General features: G+C 35.4%; 1 protein-coding gene across 8 annotated transcripts in view; it reads left to right on the top strand.

The window, feature by feature from the left end:
* The window catches only part of CPEB3 (cytoplasmic polyadenylation element binding protein 3), an 85,728-nt gene that overhangs the window by 28,095 nt on the left and 33,183 nt on the right, over positions 1 to 24,450 (top strand). For 7 of the 8 annotated variants that reach the window (XM_021399269.1, XM_021399265.1, XM_021399267.1 and 4 more), the window contains exons 3-4: positions 1,454 to 1,613; positions 13,607 to 13,663. In XM_021399269.1, the coding sequence (XP_021254944.1) occupies positions 1,454 to 1,613; positions 13,607 to 13,663 (217 nt within the window). The remainder of the gene's footprint in view (positions 1 to 1,453; positions 1,614 to 13,606; positions 13,664 to 24,450) is intronic. The other variant, XM_021399262.1, reaches the window with a different exon arrangement.

The following is a 24,450-nucleotide window of genomic DNA, read 5'->3' as shown; positions in this document are numbered from 1 at the left end:
ACTAAAATTCTTATTATTTTTACTTTGAGAGGAATGATGTAGATCCTATCTATCAAAGTCCTTAATATATCACAAGACTGTGGGCATTTTTTGTTTTATCTTTTTTTTTAACATCCCAGGAACAATTTTCAATCTGGCCTTATATTTATTTCTAACCTACAACATATTGCCAAACAGTGGATTGCCTTGTACCAAAGTATTTTGTTAGATACACCAGAATATTTTTTTAATTTTTTTTTTTCCCCAAGACCTCTTTTAGATTTCCTGGGCATAAATTTTCTTTCCTGTGCTATGTGTTCACATGCATGTATTGATCCACTTAGGTAGGTGAACAAGTTCATTTTAAAGTAGCATACAAACATTGGTTTTCTAAGCAGCTGTCAAAGGCCTTTGGATACAGCTGATTTTGGTCTAAGGATTTTAATTTTTATTCTCCCAAGCAAGAGTATTATCTTGTTTCAACCAGCATGTGGAAAACTGTTCTGGGAATTCTGAGGGCATAAACATGATAGTGAAGGTTTCAGTCTACACGGTAGACTCCATTAATTTTAGCATAATATTGTGAACAAAAAAACCCTGTAAACTATCTGTCATCTTTTACGTACTTTTGGTTTGCCTTTTTAATGATACTGATGAAATTAAGGAAGTTAAGGTTTCATAAAAACTGTCTGACTCCAGTGGGAGGATGGGCCATTTTGTTTTGCTGTCCCCCTGCATCCAGCACTCTAGATATCAGTGAATCAGAGATCAGTAAATCTCCTTTAAAACTTTTCACTAAGTGATTGAAAGTGATTATTTTTATAGACCTGTTGTATTTTTTAATTACATGAAAACAGAAGATGAACCACAGCAAAACAACAGAAATGAGATTTTCAAACAATACAAAGCCCCTATTCTGGAAGTGTGGCATCTCCTATCTTGTATTTTGCTTTGACTTGCTTCTAGTGTACTCTCTGTAAACCTATGAGATTTGTGTTAGATATTTTCAAATATCATGGTGCTTTCTGGGACAAATATGCCTGCTGGTTTGTTGAACATTGCTTGCTTCTGCTTTGTGTTATGGAAGCACTGTGACAGAGAGCAGATGACGAAGCTGTAGAACAAATTGCTCTGAACTCTGAAATAATTTCACTTCTCCAGTAGATACACTGATATATCTGAATTTCTAACTTTAATATTAATATTTGCAATTAACTATTTTTCAGATATGTATTTTCAGAAATACTGCGAAACTTCTGTCTATGCTGTTGAGAGCAGTAGTTAAAAAATAAATGGTATATTTTTGACAACTGTAGAGGCTTATCTTTGTAAATTTCTTTTGTAATATAAAAAGAATGTATCGAGAAGAAAAGTAGAACTGCATTTTGGAGTTCTCTAAATGAGCCTGTGTTAGAAAATGATTAGTCTGTAACAGTCTCTTTCCTTTTTTTTTTTTTTTTTTATTTCCTTCTAGGACCAGAATAGGCCCTATGACACTTTTAACTTGCACTCTTTGGAAAATTCCTTAATGGATATGATAAGGACTGATCATGAGCCTCTGAAAGGTAAACACTACCCTCCCAGTGGCCCACCAATGAGTTTCGCTGATATAATGTGGAGGAATCATTTTACAGGTTAGGAATATTCATATGTCCATGCTTGCTTGGTTTTTAAACAAAAATCAGCTTTTCAGTATTGCTATAAACTTTTCGCTAATTTATGAGCTGTCAGCTATGTAATACTTCTGTTTCCCATCTTAGAGTAATCATCTCTATTGTAGGAAGATAAAGTGAAAGGTGTACTCACTTGGTCTAAGTGCACAATCATATTATCTAATTACTGTCGTTTCTGGAAACTTTATGCATCACCAAATCGCACTGTTCAATTCACAGAATGTGTAGTGCAACTGGAGTCCAATTATGTTGAAAATTCTTGTTCAAAGCTAATATTACTTTTATTTACAGACCATCAGCTGATGTACAGGGATCAGAAAGTGGCGCTGTATCAAGCTTACTCTCCATGATTATCTAAGGATGGTTTTTAAAAATGTATCTTGATTTGGATTTCAGAACGTTAGGAGGAGTCAACAAGTATTAGGTGTTGTTAAGTATTAAGAAAGTTTGATTATTTATGCTACTGAGCTGTATTTGTTCTACCAGGTGCAGCAGTGGAGATGAAATTATTTCTAGTGTTTAGCTGATATAGAATAGCGGAAGGCTGTAGAAGCATTTCAATGAATCCTAATTATCTGTCACAGTTCTGTCTTCATCTTTCATTGATTATGTTTCAAAACAGGTATACATTCTTGCTCACAAGCTGCTAATTTTCTTCCTTTGAAGACTGAAGCTAATAGTAAGCTATGTGCTAGGGGATACTGAACTAGAAACAATTCCCAAACTTTAAGACGCTGGAACTGATAGAGGAGAAATTGTTTTGTATAACTCTTACTATGCATATACGTACCCTTCTGATGCAACAGTTACCTCAACCATTCCAAACTCAGCTCTCTTAACATGAGCCTTCTTCAGTTTTACTGTGCTATAGCCTTCATACTTCTGCCTTTAACTATTATTCAGCTGTCTAAAATGGCAAGAAATAGTCACATCTCTATTCTGATCATATTCCTCCAACATAAATGGTAATTCAAAACTTATTTTTTAAAAAGAGTTGAGATTTCTGCTATATACACATTTCATGATTGGTATTTTCCATGTACATTTTAAAATGAAGTAAAATCATGACAACAAAATTACTATGAAGCAGATTTAAGAATTAATTGTGCCCTATTAATTTGATTATACTCTAGCTAAACAATGTGTTTTAAAATTTAGTGTATATTTAAATATATAAATTGAAACTCACTTTTTTAAAGGCTGAATTTTCATACGATTCTGAGAATGAAAAAATCAGGAAGACTGTAATAGAAATTGTATTACTCTAGAAAAAGACTTTAAAATCATAGAAGAGCAATCTGGCATATACTTTGTCCCATAACAGCAGTTTAAAAAGCATTTTTAGATAAGAATATTAGCTGATAAAATAACAATGTGTACAAATACTTAAGTATTCAGTCTTGTTGACTCACTGTATCACAAAGCTGAGATAGTCCTTTGAAGTGTTGGTGTTTCACTGATGCCTCAGTTCATGAGGTAACATGAGATTCTTGGCTTTATTAAGCATCTTCTTGCTTTCCCAGCAAAGTATCTTTTTAAAAATAAGTAAATAAACCATATTTTCACCTCTGTGAGGTTATTGACTTGTATAGGAGGCTGTCCAGTTTAACGAGATACTTGAAAACAACAGAAACAGTGTTCCCTCTACTCGAAGCATAAAACAAAGTAGTTGGTTATTAATTGTAAAGTTTCAGTTGATCTGTTCCATTTGCCAGTAGGACTGTTACCTTTACTCTAAGAAGGGTTTCTTTCGCTTACTGAATGTGCTCTTCCTGACATATTTTCTGAGTGCTGCTCACCTGTTTCAGCCTTCCTGCCTTGTTACTTAGGCTCTCCCAGGCCACTAACTTCTGGAGAATTCTTATTTACTATTAGATCTCTGATTCCATCTCTGCCCAGCTGTTGTTTTTCCATCAATGTAGTTAATTCTTACCCTTGCTTTCTTTTCCTCCTCCCTCCAAGTACAGGAATGACTTTGCTAACCACCAGCCTTGGCTTGACCTTGCGTGCACTTCCCTCTGCTCCAGTTCTCACACTGTGCAGCACAACTGGCAATATTTGTAAGAGAGGCTGTTTCAGGACATGGTCATTCTACCTTCCTAGAAGTGCTTTCTTCCTCTGTATTAAATAGCTCCACAGTACTATTTTAACTGATTCCTTTTTGTTTAGAAACAAAAAGCAAAACCAAACAAACCTGCAAACTTTGATCCTCAAATCATTCTCCTATTGCATTTTCACTGTTGTCTTTTCAGTGAAAACTGGTCTTGACTCTTCCCCTGTATCTCCAGCTTTCTCCTTCTCCACAGATAGTTTTTTCAGCTGCCCTTCTCTGCACCTCCCTTGGATTTCACTTCAGCTTGGCTTTATTCTTATTTATCCCACTTTCCTCCAGCTCTCCCACTTATACTATCAACACACTTTAGTTTGAGAAAGTAAGTGATTAATTTTGCTTGCATTTTCTTGTTTCACCAGGCATTGCCCCATTTTTTATTTGTTTTCATCTCTAAGCTTTTTGAATGTTCTGTTTATGTACTTCAGTTTGAATTTTCAATTCCTCATAGGCATTCCTATGTGAATGCTTCTTTGCTAAATTAAAACTGCTACTTCTGGAATCATAGTAATCTGCTCTCAGAGCTACTTCCTCTTTGGAAAATAATGAGATACCCTTCTCTCAAATGAATTCTTTAATTGTTCATTTTTTTGGTAAAATAGCTTTGTTTTCTCAAACAGTTTTAGCTTACAGTGCTTACAAGTCAGTTGGTCTTATTAGTTTTAGTATTTACTTTTAAGGTTTTTAAATGGAAGAGATGAGACAATGAGTGGCAAAAGCCTCTGTCTTGGAAAACATGGGAACGTTTCATTCTAGCAAAAGCTATACAGTCTTAGAACCTTCGTTGTGTGTTACAAAGTCTGTGTGGCTATTTCAGGATCATTCCAGCCTGCTACTGTCAACAAATATCTATTTATAAAAGTATTCTGTATACTATTTTTTAATTAGTGGAATATTGCCTGTGATTTATCTGAAGTTTGAAACATTGCTTAGATCATAGCCTATCTTGGCTCCGCTTTGTTCAGCGCGGGTAAGGGAGAAGTTCAGGGGTGTGAAAGGAAGTCTGCCCTCTTATTTATAGTAGTTGAAGCTTCATTGGATTTAGAGGTGTATATGATCAGATTTTGTACTGTAGACCATGAAAGTCAACAGTTTATTTCAAGGTTGTTGAAGCAGGTCACTTTTCTCAAAGCAAGATCTACTTGGCTTTGAGAGGGCATGTGATTCTGTGGCTTTTTTTTTAGTGTTGTTTCAACTGTGGAATTAGAGAAACACTGAAGGATTTTTGTGCAGCAGAAACGAAGCGATCCTTGGTCTCACAATATTGAATTACTTGACAGAGTACAAATTCAATCTGATTGGCAGGCTTGCTTGGTCCTCTCCAGCTAGGGTCACTTAGTTCTCTTTGGATGTTTCATGCTGTAAGAGAGATTTGATATCTAACTTAGAGGTTTCTGGACTTAGATAAATTAACAGCTTATCCTTCTATGTTGCAATTTATCTTGAGCCCAGTCTTGGCAGGTTTCCAGCGTCAGCTCTTGCTGTTTTTCTGTCTGAAAACGATTCCTCTCCCCTCACCCTAAGGCTTTTCCTGCCAGATAGGAATACTGTGCTGTAGGGTCCTCTCATGGTCTGGGAGCCGTGTAAAAACTGTAAACTCTCTTAAAAGAAGTTTCATTTTCTTCCTCTTCCAAGACACTCAGGTAGATTTCTTTACCTGTTTTCTCTGCTGTCAAAAAATTTTTCAACATTTTCTTCCCTCTTTCCATCTATACTCAAAAAATCCTTTTCTTATTGCAAACATAAGGGACAAATGAGGTAAAAAGTACAGCAGAAGGACTGATAAGGTTCCTCTGGTTAAAGATAAATTACTGCGTATGACCAAGGACATCTAGCTTTGTGTCAGTCGTGACACAGCCTATATGGCAGAACTGTGCAGTATTTTGAGATGCTTTTTCTGAACTGCCTGTCTTATTTATTTTTCTGAGCTACCGATAAAATATATCATACGCTACAGAAACAGAGATTTTTATTTTTTACAATGGAAAAACGTATTTGCAACAGCTTGTAACCTGTTGGTATATATGTCCTGCTTCTACCTAATATTGTAGGGCAAAACTGAATTATCAGAATATGAGCAGTTGCTACTTATTAGTGACTAAAACATATCTTTCTTACATCAAAGTGTCTCCTATGGTGTAATATGTCACTGTTGCAATATGTTTATCTGTGTCAAACTATTGCATTGCAACACAGAGACGTTCTGATGTATTAAATATATTTTGATCAGTAGTAACTAGCAGCTGCCTTTGTTCTATTTTTAAATAATTAAAATATTTCATCTATGTTAGTTCATATGTTATGCACATGTACTCCCACAGATCATGAAGCTGACTCAAAATATGAAATTGAGGAGGGACATCATAGCACTGTGAAACGTTTGTTTTTAATGTTTACTGTTATGGTGGAGTAACTGTAATATCTGTCTTTTTTCCTAGTCAGTAAGACAAATTTTGCATTGTGCAGATCTCCAAGTAAGCAAAAATCTGGAGGTTTTTATCAAGTAACCATGTGACATATCTTCAAGTATGAGCATTTGGAGACAACCCATGTACAAGCAGAATTTCCAGAGCAGGCTTTATTTTTACTGGTTGTCAAACTGCGGAAGGATGCATAACACAATACATGCATGAATACATGTGATACTGTTTCAATAGAATGGACAGCTTCCTGGCTATTGTAGCATTTGTTCTTCTGAGAGTGTTTGATGTTGTTGTATATGCAATTAGGAGGAAGTTTTTCACTCAGAAGGTGGTGACGCACTGAAACAGGTTGCCCAAGGAGGTTGTGGATGCCCATCCCTGGAGGCATTCAAGGCCAGGCTGGATGTGGCTCTGGGCAGCCTGGTCTAGTGGTTGGTGACCCTGCACACAGCAGGGAGGTTGAAACTCGATGATCTTTGAGGTCCTTTTCAACCCAGGCCATTCTATGATTCTGTGATTTTTTTATGAATATACAGTAGTTCAGAGGTAGAGGTAGCATCTATGTTGAAACACTTCATCTTGATTGTCAACACTTAATGCTGCCCATACATTTACACAATAGAAAGCTGAAGTTACTACCTGTTAATCATTCTAAAAAGTATACCAGGTCATATGAAAACAAAGTAAAATATGAGATTTCTGCTTATCTTTAACTTAGTGATAATATCGTTAATGAATTTGACAACAGTATTTGAAGAGTATATGTGAGTTAGAGAATATTGTAATACATATAGAATGGGCATTTACTTTTCCATCTCAATCTTCAGTTAACTTGAGTGCATGCCAACAGATTTTGTTCTGCTCTAATTGTTTATAAGCTTTTTGTAAGCAAAGCAGTAAGTTTGCCACATGACCTGAGAAAAGTGAAGGTGAATGATCATATTTGTGTTTGCAGGCAGCAGCTGCACACAAAGGTCATGCAAATAGAACAGATGTTGTCATCTCAGTCCTAGAAATGGTGCCATTCAGAGCTTCTTGCAACAATTTTTTAATATAGAAAAAGTGCACTGTAACAGCCTTTCTTAAATTCTTGATGCTCCTTGAGCACCTTTCTGTCAATGCACATGAAAACCAGTGTGAGCAGACAGATGTGTTTGCATATCTATTTATGTGTAAAATTAGGCCACCCAAGATAATCCTTTTAAAGGAAACATACTGTGTTTCCTTTGGCTTTTAATCACTGCTTATTCAAGAAAATCCTCTTTAATCTTTGTTTCAGGACAGAATATGACTATTAAAGGCTACGTATTTCTTACTGCTTACTTCAGTGATTCCATGATCTAACCATGCGTCTTTATTTGCTGCTGGAATCCAGCATGTCCTTGTCATTGACCTGCTGAGTCTGTTTTGGGCAGGACTGAGGATGTTGTTCCCTTTAGTTTGTTAATAGAACTGGTGATACAGATATACATTTTCTTTTCCTTCCCTTTAATTCCATTTTTATATTGTACTGTTGAGAACTGGCCTCATAAAATCTTTTTCCTCTTTGATTTTTTCTTCACTTCTCTACTTCTGTGAGTATTTTGTTATGTTTTAATATAGACTGCTGATGGAAAGGTCTGCATTCATAGTGGTTGATTTTATTCCTACTAGGCTGCCCGGTAAGAATACCAATTTTTGAGTGGGGTTCTAGATCTATAGGTAGAATGGGTGTATATATGTACATGTCCTTGTCTGCTCCTCATAGGTAAAGTCAGGTTTCCTTTTATGTTCAATAGTTGTTCTCAAGCTAAAAATATGTTTGCACCACTGACCTTGGCGTTTTATTGGAGCAATACATTTCACTTAGGAAGAATGCATTTCATTGTCATGTATACACTGTTTTATTTTATAGATATCTTTCTCTTCTGATGGCATATGCTTGCTTAGTCAGCGGTAGGAAATTAGTATCAGCAAGTTTTACTACTGATAGTTGTATAGCAAGCTTTGTTCCTGATTGATAGCTGTTAGTTATACACTCCTGTTCACATTGCTACAGTATGTATTTGTAAGGAAAATTGTACAGTGTGTGAACACAGTAATCTCAATCTTTTTGTTCTGGCAAGCAGTAGTATTCTTGTTCTGCTGTGTATGTTAATGTTTAAAGGATATCTGATTCTCAAGTAGGTGTTTAAATTAGAGATGTGAACAAATTGTAGATAGACTTTAAAAAAACAAAAACAAAACCAACAACCAAACTCCTGAAACTTTTTCATGGAGTTATCTTTTATAACTCTCTGTACGAACCCTTGCTTACATAGCTAATGCTTGTAAAATTGTTCTGGTCATGTTTATTGAGTTAGTATAGCATCCTTGTCAGATGTCTATAGTTTGGGGTGGAGAAGAAGAGAGAGAATGGTCTGAAGTCTATTTAGATTTATGCTCTTACATACACACATGCACGTTTCACACTTCGCCTTTTGTTATTCATGGTTAAGCCAGGTGTGTGTGTGCATGTAAATCATTTTGACCCATGTGCATTCAGTGGTCTAATCTTGTTTCAGGTGTTTGAGGGAATATTGGTCTTGCTTTGATTTTTGAACATCTGTGTCTAAACTTTGCTCTAACCTACTTGCTCTCTGTCCTTCCAAATAACTACTGCAGTTTTGTAATGCCTTATCTTGGCACCAACTTTGAAATCATATGGTAGAAGAGATAAGAACAATAAAGGAGGTATTACTAAGGAAGTATAGTTGACCTTGTCCTGTTGACACTTTCATTTGACATTGCCACTGGAGTCTGTAGTCAAAACTTGTGGCTGATATCACCAATGATCTTAAGAACTGAAATGTTCTTGTTCTCAGCGAGTTCAGGACCAGTTAAAAGCAGGCTGTCTTTGCTATTTGGTAACAAATCTCATGCAAAATACCAACTGCTGAATTTTGTGTAAGTGGCTGATCTTGACAAAAACCACGAGGTGTAACAGTGCAATAAGTATTACTCAATGCTTCTTGGAATGTTGTCTGTAATATCAAAATGATGAAAATAGATAACTGTAATCTTAATTCTTCACCAATTGAATGTGCACATCCAGGAGCTAATTAGGATTTCAAAATTCAAAAAACCATAATGCACTTAGGAAGAGAAAATGAATACAATTCAGGACGCGAAATACTTACAGATCTGGAACTTCTTAATCACTGGTGTTTGCTTCAGACACAGGAAAATAATAAAATGATGAAATTGAAGACCAGATTTACAGTAGCTGTGAAGATCATGTTCATGAGCTTGACTATCTGCTATGAGTAGTGGATTTTAGAGTTGAGAATAAGGAAACCTCTATAGGCAAACTTGGCTCTGGACACTGAAGGAAAAAAAAAAAGTAAAAAACATGCCTGTTATCCATGTTTATTACTTCTGAAGCAATATTCTTTCTTAAAACTTTAATGTAATTCAGACCTATCTAGGTAATTTAAAAAAAAAATTGGATTACATGTTTGTGAAAGTTATACTTCTTCAAATTACTGGAAAGATTTTGGAACTATTTCAAAATCTTTATGCTTTTCTGTAGAGAATGGGATGAAATTAAACAGCAGAAAAGACATTATATACAAAAATATACAAAAAATATAAAAATTATTGAAGTTGTGAGTAGAGACAGTCTCTTAAATTGCTAACGATGTTTTCCAAGAAAGAACAAAGAACTTGCATATCAAAAGTATTTCAGGATTTAATAAGTTAGATCTAGATCATTTTGGTGAGACAGCATTATTTCAAACCCTATATGCAATATCTTGATAATTGCTTATAGAGAAGAGTAGAGGAGGAACAAATTAAGGAATCTGAAACTTCTAGCTCAAGTACTAAAGTCTGGGTAGATGAAGGCAAACAAAGCATGTCTTTGGCACTTTTGCAATGAAATTAATTTGGAACACTTAAAAAGAAATTACTTGTATAAATTGGGAGGCAACAGTTGTACTCACCAGCTTAAATGTATTTCCTTATTTAGAGTTAATTTCATCTTCAATGAAAGCATTTCCACCTGTTTAAAGTTATCATTGTAAATTGACTGAAAGTGTAGACAGAGTTCTGAAATGTCTTTGAAAATTAATGCATTAAAATAATAAAATATTGAATTTAATTGTTTAATATAAAATAATTTTGTCTATCAAAGGCAGCATCCTCTTATTTCCTGCATGATTCAGAAAAGACAATGCATATTATTGAGATGTGCTCTGAGAAAGGAATTGGGCTCTCTGCCATAATAAGCATATTGGACATGCAGCAGAGAACTTAAGAAGTGCAGCCAGAAAAGCCTATCCAAATGCTGCTAGGAACAAGAATTTAAGGAATTTATTGACATAAGAAGGCATGCAAAAAATACTAGCCTGCAATATAAGAATGGTTAAGACCTTATTTATGCTCCAAAATGTTAAAAGAGCAAGAATTCACCAACTACTGTACTACTACTACAACTTGATTCAATTATTATTAATATGTTTTTTTATATAAATATTTTTAAATTGGAAGGACTTATATGAGTGATTGTTACTGAAGTCTAAGTACGGTTATAGAAAATACGGTTATAAAAGTATGTAATTGAATATATATTAAGCAGTTAGCTATGAAACCAAGACAGGCAAATTGAAAATGGCAGGTGTCCACTGGATACAAGTAGTAGGGTAGATGTTACGGAAAGGGCTCCTATTTATGACTTCAGTGAACTTGCTGGAGTACCTAACTTCTGTGCTCTGTCTTCTCTGCATTTCTGCTTATTTTGCTTCAGATTCTTGAAAAGTAGAAATTTTATCCAAATGCTTCATATGAAAAGTAAAATTGGAAATGCGTGCTTATATAGACTTAGTAAAAGTCCAGATAGTGTACATGTGCTTTCCTAAAATTGACTGTTTCCTAATAATAATTTCTATCTTTAAGCCAACTATTTCCTTGAGAGTATATGTTTCTAATTGCATTTCAGTTCTGTTGCACCTTTTGTGCTCTCTTCTCGTTCTTTGGATAATTACGCAGTTTTGTAATCTGCATGTGACTTCTTTGCTTCAGACAGTAAGATGTTAAAAATATATCATTAATATGAAAGGCCGTATATCAGTTACTGCTTGTCTTACAGTTGGTGCACTACCAGTCCATTTTGAATGGTTTTAATGTGAGCGTGTTTGGATAGTGTTCCATTAATATGTCTCTGTAGATTTGCACTAGGGGTCCTTTGAAGATGCACAGAATTATCCCCACTATTGCTTAGCTCAGTATGTGAACATGCCCTTCTGCTTGTGCTGCTCTGTATTTTCTGCTCCTCTTAAAAGATAGCTGACAAGAACAGTTTAAAAATAGCAGGCCAAGGGCAGGTGACAAAATGTCACGCAAGCAGCACCTGGTCCAGTGACTGCCTGGAGGGAAGAAAAAACCAAACCCAGATGTCACAGATACGATCCTATTTCTGAAGCTGGGAAAACGGCAGAATTTCAGCTTCAGCAGGGGAGGATTGAGAGCCCATCCAAGCATTAGGCATTCAAATTCTACTCTTTTTTTTTCATAGCAGACCTCTTTATTCCAAGTCTTCATTAAAAGTGTAGATTATTATATACACCTTTTTTTCTTAATAATAATGAAAATATACTTATAACCTCATGCTTATTCAACATGCTGTTACGCAAAAGGAATTACTCTGGCAAGATTTCTGAAATATTTTAGCAAAAGCTTATACTAACTGAAGTAACAACGGCTTTAATGTTTCTGCAGTGCCAGATTAATGTGAAAATATATTGTGAACTATAGGAGATTAGGTCTGTAATGAGAAAATCTGAAGTAGTTAATGAAGATCTCTTTAAGAAGCTTTGTTCAAGGAGCTGGAAAGTAAAACAAATTTTATTTGCCTCCCTTTTCTCCCACTCCTTTCTGCAGGTGCTGTTTCCTTCACTATACTCTTCTTGTGGGAGACTTTTTTGTAAAAGAATGAGAAAATGATAATATGAAGAAATCTATTTGCTTTTCTTAACTGCTTGTGACTCTAGTTTCAGAATTGAACTGAAACTTTGTGTTACATCTGTTCAGAAGGAGTATTAATTACAACACAGCAGTCTCTGTGACTTGAAATAGAAGGCTTTAACATACTGATAGGAGCTAAAAATGTTGGAGAAGATTGGCCTTAGCTCTGTTTTGTCAAAGCGTATTTGTTAGAGCTCGTTTTTGTAGTACTAGAGAAAAGAGTTTGCACTGGAGGAACTTCCCGGTTTGTATTACTGCTTTAGTTAGCAAGTCTTGAACTCCAGTGTTTGAGTGCCAACTTAGTGAATAAACGTAAGCCGTCTACTTCCTTAGCTCTTAAACTTAACCTCAGATCTAAAGATACACAGAGTATATAAAATGGATTACAATGCTTGTAGGTAACTGATGTGTATAGTGGAAATATTTTTTTTACATGACTGTAATAACCTCTTAAATCCTTTTCCAAACAATGGCTAAATCAATTATATTTTTCTAATTGTGTGTGGGGGGTTAATGTAGTAATTCCTGTTACAAAGTTTCTTCAGGGTGTGCTTTTAATACTTCAGCTCAGTTAAGGTTAGTCTTAGATTCTAATACTTCAGCTCAGTTAAGGTTAGTCTTAGATTCAAGTACTACTTAACATTAATCAAGTTAGCTCATTTCTTTCTTTGACAGTAAGAATAGATTTTTGTTATCTAATTCTCCTCTAAAACAAAGTAAATGTCTGAATTGTTTCCCATCCCTGGTTCCTATAGTCAATGAAAATCTTCTTAAGCCAACCTTTAAACTGTTCAAGTTAGCACTTTTTTACCTCTCTCTATCTTCTGGGACTCTGTCACCAGCAGAGTACATTTGAATTTCATGATGAGCCTGCTGTATGCCATGGCCCCATGTTGTGGGTCAAAAATAAGAGTTTTTCAAAGTACAGGTGAGTTTTTGTACTCCACCAGAACAAAGCTTTCCAACACAGTATCTTATCTCAGTGAGCAATAGCAGATTGCAGTGTAAGCACTCCCAGCCACCAGTGATCAGTTTCTGGTGTCACAGCTAGTATGGAAAATTATGATTTATTTTTACCAAGTAAGGATTGTTAACTTAATGCTGTACCCATCTGAAGCCTATAATAAACTGCAGCAAGTAGAAGGCTGAGCACTGAGGTCTTATTTTGAAAGAGTAAATATTTACCTAGTACAAAGCAAAGGAGCGTGTTAAAGAAATACTTAGCTCACTGGTCTATGACTTTTCTGTATTTTAAGAACGTAACATTGAAGACACTGCAGTGTTAAATATTCTAAATCTGTGTTCTTGAGGGGTTATCTGCAGTAGTCGGAGGCTTTGGCTACCTTGACTGTTCACCCCCTCCAGCGATTTTTCATGTTAATAAATTGTATTCAGTTTTGAAACAAAAACATTAAAAATAGCTTTTATTTATATTGCAGGGCGTATGGGAATAAACTTCCATCATCCAGGAACAGATAATATTATGGCCCTTAACAGTAAGTACCTAATACATGACATCTAATATTGCTATGTTGAATATTTTCTCTTACATTTATTGTGTACAATAATTGTCATAGCTAAATATCTGTAATCTGAATGCAGGGTAGATTGTAATGGAAATTTTTGTCATATATGAAAATCTGCAACAAACATATCCACAGAAATGTTCGTTTAACTACTTGGAAATTTATATTTTTGCTTAGAATGTTGTATTAGTCAGAGGCATTAAGATTAGTTTGCTAACTTCTCTTTTTCTTTTTTGCTTTTTTACTATCGGTATAAATCATATGGTATATTATTGATAGCTGCAGATTTTTAGTCTTCGCATATATTAAAAATATAATTATATGTGAAGAATGGAAAATTTGTAACAGAAAAGGTGCACATGTTTTAAGCTTTTGACTTCTAGTGCCAGCCTTTGGAATCTGTAAGACTACTTGTGCTCTCATTTAGTTTTACACATTTAATGATGAGATTTTTTTTGCAGAGTTTCTGTAGTCACGGTTAGAATATATGCCTCATTTTGATATGGGCACACGTTACAGGAAATCAAGTAATTAAATGGGAGAAATGCTTCATATAATTAAGGACATGACTGAAGGCGAAAGCTGGCTGTGTGTGGGTGCAAGTCCTACACATCCCAGTGCTGTTGTTTGACAGGAATTGTGGTTTCAGAATGCATTTGTTCTCATGTGGGCATTTCAGTTGCCAGTTGCAATAGTAATGTAATTGTGAAGACAGGAGGCTACGACTGAATTTTGAGTTGTTTTTATTTGAAAACAAAACCAAATGTGGTTTTGTTTGCTATGGAACAGATAGAAGCATTTCTTGTAGAGCTAGGATTTTTGAAAAACAGGAATGGAAAATGCCATACAAAGCACTGTTTTTGGCCTTACTGAGAATGCAGAAGCTAGATTAATTGTTCTGTGAAACCTGTTTATTTTTGTTCTTAAATCTTCGGAGAGTTGAGAATAAAATCAGATTTTGAAGTATATAAGCTTAAAAATTATCTTCTGTTTGTGATTATAATCTTCTTTTCTATGCAGCTAAAGCTAAGAAATTTAGAACTACTTAACCCCCATGTGACCCATTATCTTCGCCATGGGGAAATAAGCTAAGAAAATTTAGTCCACTAAGAAATTTTCCTTCCTATATTGGAATGATTGTGATCTAGATTAAAAAAAATCTCCAAGTGATTTTATTCCAGTAAATTTTGGAACTCACATAACTTCTTTAAATCATAATACTTATAATGTCTGTATGCCCACAATATTTCTGAAACTGGATGACAACTTAGGCTCATGCCAACAGCAATGCAGAACTTCTCTCCTCTCCCCTACAATGCATTAAGTATTTTGAGGGATGGTTGCCTCTTTAGCTTCTTCTCATCCTTTATAGCAATTCTTAGTTATTGATTACACTACCACCTGTCATTGTTGAAGGAGGCTGTTTGGTTTGAGGCAATGTACAACTTGTGGCTTAAAGGACCTTAAAATCTCCAAGTTGTCATCTCTATGCAAAAAAAAAATTGTCATCTTGAAGCATCTCATTCTGAAATAATAAAATTAGTAAGATAGAAAGATTTCTTGTAAATACATAATTATTATGAATTTATTGACATTAATGGCATTATGCTTATGTGCAGACAAAGTTGTACACGGGTACAGGGCAGAGGTGCTTGATGTCCTTAATGAAAATTAGACCTTTATTGAGGAACGTGCTGTTCAAATATTTAGGCAGATCTGAGCTGATCTTGTTTAGGAAAAGTGAGATGAAAATGTTTAGATTTGGAAACCTTATACAAAGGGGAAAGCTACTGTTTTTCTATATGCTAGGTCCTCAGATAATTTAGTGATTACAAATCAAGTTGTCTTTGCAAATATTACATTACTCTATCCCTTACTACTACTTAGACAAAGAGTTTTTTGTTTACTAGTGTATGATTAGTTTCAAAACTTAACAGTTATACTGTGGAATTGAAATGATTTCCTTAATCAAGAAGTGACATCTGTTTGTTACTTTTCTAATAGTGTCATTGAGCTGAACAGTCAGTAGAAGATCTTTATGAACTTTCATCTACAGCATGTTATTAAATACAACTGATAGTGTAATTTCTAGGGGAAATTGGGCATAAATGAAATTACTGATCATATTTGCATAAATATATGTCTGAACTTAGAGAAACCAACTACTGACCTTGATACTTTTTGTTAGATATTTGCAATCCTAATTAAATATGATGTTTACAGCACGAAGTAAGAGTTGAATGTAAATTAATCTGCTTGGCCAAAATGAACTGAAAGGTGTGCGCTGTCCCCTTCTCTTGCTGGTATTCATTCCCATTTTCAGTCATACCTTTCTGCAGCCATTGCTCTAATGGGAACACTGGGCTTGGACGTTCTTCTGATTTAACACATGCTTCTTTTGAATTTAGCTATACTAGGACTGAACAGTCAGCATGGGGACACAGTTACCTGTCAGCTGGGTGGTGAGCTGTCCTTAGTGCTTCTTGTGAACTCTGGAAAGCTAGCAAGAAACTTCAGTAGGAGGGAAGTATACAGGGTGAGAAAGGGAGTTGCGTGCATTCTTCTACTCCTTGCCTTCATTTAAGGAAACACAGTATTGCTGGGATACAAAGCTACCTTTGTAAAATGAATTTAGACTAAAGGTAATTTAAAAACAAACAAACAAAACCGATCAACCAAAAAACAGCCAACACCCTCCCACTCATTCCCTCAAATAAATAAATGAACAAATTCACATCTCTGAAATGCTGGGATTTTGTTTTTTCCTAAAGCTCCTATGCACAGTGACTTTGCACTGCTGTTGGGCTTCGAATGTTCCATCTGGTACCAATGTTCATTCTTGTCTCATCTAAAAATGTATCATCTGTGAGGTCTGGTACTGTTTGCTCATGATCTGACTGTCTTTTCATTACTGTCATTTAGTTCTATTATTCCCAAATAAAATAGTTTTTAAAATAGATTAAGGTAACATTTTAGGGCACAGTTTCAGGTGTATGAATAGAGTTTGTTTTGATTTATTAAGTTGAATAATAATTATGGGGGGAAATCTTCAAGCCATGACATAAAATGGAAGCAAAACAATTTATTTTCATGCTTATTGTGTCTTTTTACAATTGTCTTGTTTCCTTAAGAGCAATTGTGCTTTGCTTTTTGTGTGTTCTGACGTACTGCATTCAAACATGTCATGTTTAGATGCAACAAACTTTCTGGAGTATCATTGTATATTTCAATCTTCTGCCAGTGACATACATATACCTTGAACTGAACTCTTCCAAATAGAAAGCTTACTGAATTACTTTTTTCTTGCAAAATCTTTAGTTGACAGTTTACTAGGTAATATATATATAATTTTTTGGTAGTGATAATATTCTTGGAAAATATGCAGCTAAGTTCTAAGAGGTGTCAGGCTTCCTGATGATTTGTTATCTATCTACTGAAATTCTCTGCCCTCAAGCACAATCGCCACATCAAGCTGCAATCAATTACTGACTCATTAGCATATGAGGAAAAATAGAAAGGAATAAAAGACATGGAGAGAGCAACATTGGGTCTGTTTTTACAAACCTGGTCAATCTAAGAGATCAGAATTGATTTAATGGGAGGGGGAAATGAATGATGAAAAGTGTGACACAGCAAAGGCAGCAGTGTTATAAGAGTCCCAGAGTGTGTGCCTTGTTACGTTTTTCAGAATCAGCTGTACAAACAGTTAGGTTTGATGCTGCCCTGGGGACTGTAAGATAGGCTAGTTATAAACATCAATGCTCCTTCTATGCTTGTTTAATAATAATTTTTAAAAAAAGCAGAGAGAGAAAAGGCATTTTTTCTTCTTCCCTTCCCTTGAGTTTTTTTATAAATATCTGCATTTTCTGGGATCCGAACTGGCGGTTGCTGAGAGCGCTATCACTTGTCAGTGATTGCCAAAATATCTTTGTGACAAAGGAAGATTTCTTTACTTTTCTTCCTTTTAGTTCCACTCGTTAGCTCTGTACTACCTTCTTATTTTATCTCACTACTTTTCCTGCATCTAAACCTCACCAGTGTGAGGTTTTCTTTCAACTGTGTGATCCTCTCTATTTTGGGTGAGTGCCATCTGTTTCTGCAGCATTTTATGATCAAGATTATGCCAGGCATATATATAAGTATTATATATGGTGCTAGAAGAGATGGGACTGCAGTCCAGAACTGTGTTTGATAGATTGAAAGCAATATAAAGGAAGTTTCCATCAGCTTGGCTGTTAGAAATGTGAGCTTTATCATTAATCTACTTTTAAAATGAAAACAAAGAAATGAAAATAGAAGTCTTCTCTCCTGCACAGACGCCTGCCTACTAACTGTGCTTGAAGAAGAAAGACCTAAGCTGTTTAAACAGTGTTTTTTTTCTGCTGCAGCAAGTTTTGAATATCAAATGCCGTTCACTTCTGATCAAGTATTTGAGATCCAGTGTGGGTTTTACCTGAATATAGCTTCCATATGTACTTCAGTATTCTGAAGGTGGGATTCAATATTATATGTATGCTAACATACTTTAGCAGAGAAATTGTTGTAGCAATCATTTGCAGTGTGTCATTGGAAAGAAGTGAACCAGAAGGGACTGTCATACAACTACATTATCACAACACCAGTCTGCACATCCAACTCGTCTATCAGTGGAAACTAAGAACTATCTTTTGAACCACTCTCAAATGAATAAAACTTAATTACTTGGACTGTATTTTTTTCTTTCAAAGACCTTCTTAAAAGGAGTGGAAGATGGACATCTTGTTTTCTATGAACAGCTTTTTCAGCCAAAGAAAGTGGAAGACAGAATTATTTTCTTAAACAAGCTGGTCATCATAATTTTAAAAACTACCTCTGATAAAATGGAGAGAATAGTCTGAAAATGACAGCTTAATATACAGAAACCTTTCTTCGTAAGCAAATAGATTCCTGTGCATGTAAAGCTCAGTAGAAACGTATGGCACAGAAGCGAACAGTTAATATAGTGAACCAAGCTGAGTACTTTATTCTCAAATATAGTTCTTATTTTTCCATACTTCTGTGCGCATACTCACTGAATTTTGTCAGATGGTGTTCATTTGTCAGCTTGCTGCTTATGTAGTTAAAATCTGGAAATGTAGTCAATGAATAGTATTTTATATTCACTAAATTCATGCTATTTTTATTAAATATTGGCCTCATCTTATATGCAAACTGTTCTTGTCAACCTTGACCCCTATTTTAGGTTGTAAAAATGTTGAAATAATTCTGAACTACCTTTATGTGTATATAATATATATTATAGTAGCTTTGATTGCTACAAATTAAAGTTACTCACTGTTTCAGCTTTAGCTACTGCATTTCATAGGCTTCCATCTGTACAGAAACCCAGTTTTTAAATAGAACCTACCTTGCCTAGCTCTTATTCAGAGATTTTTTTCACATGTGTTAACAACAGTTTATTCAATAATCTTCACCATTCAGACAGAACAGGGTGGATTGACAAAGTGAACTTTTGGCTTTTCTTGCTGGAATTGCAGTAACAGTTTTTTTCACATGGGTAATTTGAGACACAGTGAACGGTAGACACTTTTTAAAAATCAGAAACATAACATTTATTTATGTACATTATAGCAAACGAATTGACTTAAAGAAATTTTTTCAAAGGAATCCAGACTATGTGGTCAGCCTATGTTGAAATCTGAGAAGATCTTTCACAGCTTGTCAATTTTATATTGCTGTTAGAACCCAATTTAAAAGACGAATTGACAAATTGATTTGGCAAGATTATCTCCTTTAAGAGCCTACTGGAAGTACTTTGTCTTGCCTATAGACTTAAGTTGCCATTTTTTTAGTAAGGTTTGAAAAGGTTCTCCAGAAGGCTCTTCCTTACCAGTGGTTAATACGGCCATAACGAAGCTGTTGAAAGCTTTTGATCTACTTGATGTAGGTGAACAACTACTTGTGTTTTTATAGGGACAATTTTTGATGATAGTGATAGTAACATGTTTAGTAAATATCAGTTTCTAAGCCATAGAAATTGAACTTGTAACTGAATATCCACTCCAACATTTGAAGCTCATGATTTCACGTTGTCTGGAAATAACAGATATTAGTCAAGTAAGGTGTTTTGGTTTTGCCAGTGTTTATTAACTTTAAAGGCTTGGCTCATAGAGATATTGAAATATAAGTCAGTATTGTGCCTTTATGTACTGATGTATTATGTCGGCATTTAATTGAATCATGTCAGATGGTACACATTTCTAGGTTGAACTTCCACATAGTTATCACTGATGTTTATTTTCAACAGGTGCTAATGACTTTTTTCTGGTAACTTATAGCTGAATTGTGCTGTGACTAGAGCCTAGTACCATCTTCGTAGGAGTGCAGCAAGACCAGTTAGCAGTGTGATTTGAGACCAGAATGGTAAACAGTTAAGAACCCAAAAGCATATGTATTTTTCATGTAAAAATGTTCTTATGGCCTCTCTCATCCATGAGAATAAATTAAACCAGTGAGAGAGCACGTAACTTTGGGTTTTGGAAGCTTTCTCTGTAGTCTTGGGTAAAGCTAATGAGCCTAATAATGAAGATTAGTTTCACTGCTGTTTCTGTTTTCTTTATTCCTTTTGAAAGTTTGGATTTTTATCTATTTGGTTTTTGTTAACTATGCTCCTTCCTTATTTCATACTAACTCAATCAATAACTATTAGAATATAATTTGCTGTGTATCCGAGAACTATTCTTTCTTATTGTCTATCTCTGACATGACCTTACTGAATTACTGAGACTGAAGAAGCTGAAACACTTCAGTTTGGTTAGGAGAATGTTGAGGGTGAGTGTAATGGGGCCTTACAAAAATCGCAAACGTGCAGAAAAGGACAGTGTAGAACTGCCATTCATCATGTTCTACAAGGCTAAGACTAGAGGGACACTTGGTAAAACTTCTAGCAGATTCATTTAAAACTCAGAAGTAGTGCTTCTTTAGTTCATTTCTGGAACTTGCTGCCACAGAAACTTTGTGAAGGAGGTAATATCAACAGATTCAAAAAGGCATTAGAGAAAAGGTAAACAAAATACTTCTAAGAAGGTATTAGAAGCAGGCAAGAGTGTGCCTCCTAACATTTTTAATGTATTTACCTTAAATGCCAGTGGAACAAGAGAGGAACATACAGTGACCTGTCTAATGGACTCCTCCTAATATCACTGTGGAAAACAGAATGCTCGTCTGGGTGGATCAATGGTCTTGGCCAGTAGGGCATTGCATGTCAGCTCTCACAGGTATTCTAGCTGAGCTGTATGATTGTTATTGATGTTCTAATGTGCACTAGGTAATGGGTAGTATACGATAATGTTTTAGTCAATCCTTTATTTTCTATGGCTTTTTCACTTGGTTTCATTTCACAAATGAATTGCAGAACACCTGTCTTACTAAAAATAATTCTCAGAAACCATTTGTGCAATTCTGGTATTTGTTTACATGGTTTGCTTTTATCACACAAATTACACAATGCTCTTTTTGTGTTGGAACCTTCCAAGATAAACAACAGGACAAACCCAAACTTATTCCCAGCATAAGAAGTGAGCAGAAGAGTGAAGGTAGTTTAATTGTTGGTTATACAGTGTTCCATTGCTTGGTTATGTTGTTCTTAGTTTTCAGAGTGTATATTAAATGAGCAGAAGTAACTTTAAACAGGGTAACTTTCCTCATCCTTGTCCCTTTTCTTGTCTTGCCGACATTGCTGTGCTGTGGATGTCCAGTCCGCTGCCTTCCTAGGGCCATAGGCAGGGGCTGTTAGGTCACTGCTTTTTGCTCAGTCCTTGAGGGCCATCTTTTATGGATGTGCTTCAGTGTGTCATGCATCTTATAAACCACGTTATCTCCAGAGTTTTGTGGCTCTTCATCTCATTTTGCAAAGGCATTCTTATGCCAGCAGTGGATTCTCTCTCCTTTCACTGCCAGATAAATGTTATAAAAATGCAAGCATTCTAGCTCTTTTTCACCCATTTCATATAGCTTTTCTTGAGATGCAGTTAAAATTTCTACATTTCAATTTGTTGCATTTTGATAAGTTGCAACAGTGGATAACTTTAGCTGTAGTCTTCCAAGATTCCCAACAGCACTAAATTTACTTAATTGCATTTCATTAATTGGTGTTTGGGGAGGTTGTTTTGCTTGTTTGTAAAAAGCTTAGAGTTCCATTCTTTAATGTACAGTTTCATGTTTGTAAAGCGCACTCAACTCACAGGATGGAGATGGGTTAACAGTTTCAGGAAATTAAAAAAAAAAAAAAAAAAGAACATGTTGTTCCTTTGTGCTTGAGTACATGCACTCTGGGACATGGTGGCTCTGCAACTTGCTACCTGTCAGAGCTGAAGAAAGTTGCAGAGGGTGGGAGAAATGGTGACCAGCAGTGGTCACGCAAGGAGATGCACAACCGACCAGGGCATACTTGCAGCTATCTCATGCTGTAACTGGCAAAATGGGTTCAGTGCTTCTTAGAGTAGCCCTGTTTTCTTTAATGCTGTAACGTTCTATGAGGTGCCTAGGAAAAAGGCACTCTGTGTTAAATTTTGGGACCATTCAAGGGGTTGGTTTTTTGTGCAAAAAGATGTTCACATTTGGCACAAGAAGCAGAGTATGGAAGAGGCTTCATCTCTGCTGGGTACAATTTTGGGAGCTCCCCATCTTTTTTTTTTTTTGTCTTTTGTTGGAGTTGGCAGAGAGAGAAATTAATCTTAGGTATACAACACTAATAATTTCATTGTCCATAATAGTACAGTTGTTTTCTTATTAGTTCCCAAATATGCACACATTCTTATTTTTCATCCTGCGTAAACGAAAAAAGAAAGGGTATGTTGACATTCCTAAGTTGCCTGGCTGAGTAACTCTTGGCTTTTTTTGGAAAAAGTAATTTTGAAACAATTCTTCATCACAGGCGTTGAATTATTATTATTATTGTGCAATCCCTCTAATGAAACAGTCAGGTAATTGCTTTTTTGTCGCCTGACTGCTGGGATGTTGAGGAGAGATGACACAGTTGTGTGTTTTCCAAGGCTGCATTTCTTCAGGGCTTGAGGAAGAAACTGTGCAGGATTTTACTGGCAGGGCCCTGGGCTGCGTGAGGTGACAGCTATGGGCCCACTCAGCGGGGCGGGGGGGGAGGGGAGGGGGGCGGGAAGATGGAGGTGTGGAAAGCTGAGTACATGGTTAGACATCTCAAGGCATGCATTTATGGATGGAAATATAAATATGAGAATAATGGGAAGGTAGGGAATGCTTGGAATATAGAAGGAGGGAGAGGAAGCTAGATACGAAGTCAGTTAAGGGGATGTTGAGAGAGCTAAAAGAATCACACCTAAAACCTGGACCTGTGGGGCAGGACCTGAAGGCACTGTGTTAAATGTGAAAGCAAGAGATGGAGTTGGGAGAGAGGAGGAACACAGGCAGTATTGCACTGAAAGACAGAACAACTCCTCTACCTACTATCTAAACTCTCTTTCTGTTGACAAACTCTTACATGATCCTGGCCTTCATGTTTGATTTCCTTAGAAGATGACATATTTTGTTGCATTGAATTCCATGTATGGAAGACACTGTTTTTCAGGTTATTTTCTGGTATTCTAAAAGTTCAAATGGAAAAAAAAATGATGCTTTTTGCATTTCCATTTATATAGTGAATTTTTTTTATAGCTCTGTGGCTTCCACGCTTGTACAACACTGTAGATTTGCCATTGATGCATATCACATTGAAATGCTGTATTAATTTCAGTTCTTATGAAGATGTTTTGCCAATCTGTTTTTATTAGTCTGAACATTCTGGCTATTGAGTTCATATGGTTTTGGTAGGATTTTAGTATTTGCAGATGGCTAATTATTTAACTTGAAACATAATTGGAAAACATTGTCCACAAGCTAATTAATGAAATGGAAAATGAATTATTTTAATTAGGATTACTGTTGATGATGTTTATGCTCTTAAAAACATAATCCTAAATTAATCATCTATAGTACTGTAAGTCTTATGTGCCTGATTTTTTTATTAATCTTGACGTGTAGAAAACTTGCACAGCAGGTATGGGGTTTTTCGTTTTTCTTTTTTTTTTTTTTTTCCCTGGCTGTGTCATCTTCAAACTTTTTCTCTTGTCTTGGGTTGTTTGAGTTTCATTTTGCACACTTTTGAATGCCTTTTCCTTCTTAATGGTGGGAGGGGAAAAGAAGACTTAGAAGCTACATTTTCTTTGCTTTTGGAGCTAAATCTAATGACAGCTGTACCGACAATTTTCTTCTGTGTTTACATGCAGCCAGGAGCTATGGGCGGAGAAGAGGTAAAAGTATTTACTAAATGTTTTGTTTGCTGAATAGTGGGACATATAAATATTGAGTTATCTTATGATGTTACCAATTTTAACATTATTTGGTTGATCAGTTGCTTCTTATAAATCAATTTGATGTTCTTCATTTGCAAAACATCTCCCTTTTTATATCATCTTAAAGCAGTGATGATTTGAGCAGGTAACTTAGTATGTTGCTGTTACTACTGAACTGAGAATGGGTAAATGTTAAGATTCTTTTTCATGACACATATTTATGATTTTAAATGTGTGATGTTCCAGAAATGAAGATAATTTTCAGATGTTTTTTGTAGAAGTTTAATGTTTAGCTAACTTACTGAATTACTTCAAGCATACTTTTTTCTTGGATGAAACTTCTTTTGTTGAAGATCATACCTGAGAACTGCATCAGATTACCTTAGGCAGAACACTGTGAATACCAACACT

The sequence above is a fragment of the Numida meleagris genome, chromosome 5 (assembly GCF_002078875.1).
Source record: "Numida meleagris isolate 19003 breed g44 Domestic line chromosome 5, NumMel1.0, whole genome shotgun sequence".
Classification (NCBI taxonomy): domain Eukaryota; kingdom Metazoa; phylum Chordata; class Aves; order Galliformes; family Numididae; genus Numida; species Numida meleagris.
The sequence above is the reverse complement of the archived record's forward strand: the minus strand, read 5'-3'. Positions and strand labels throughout refer to the sequence as shown.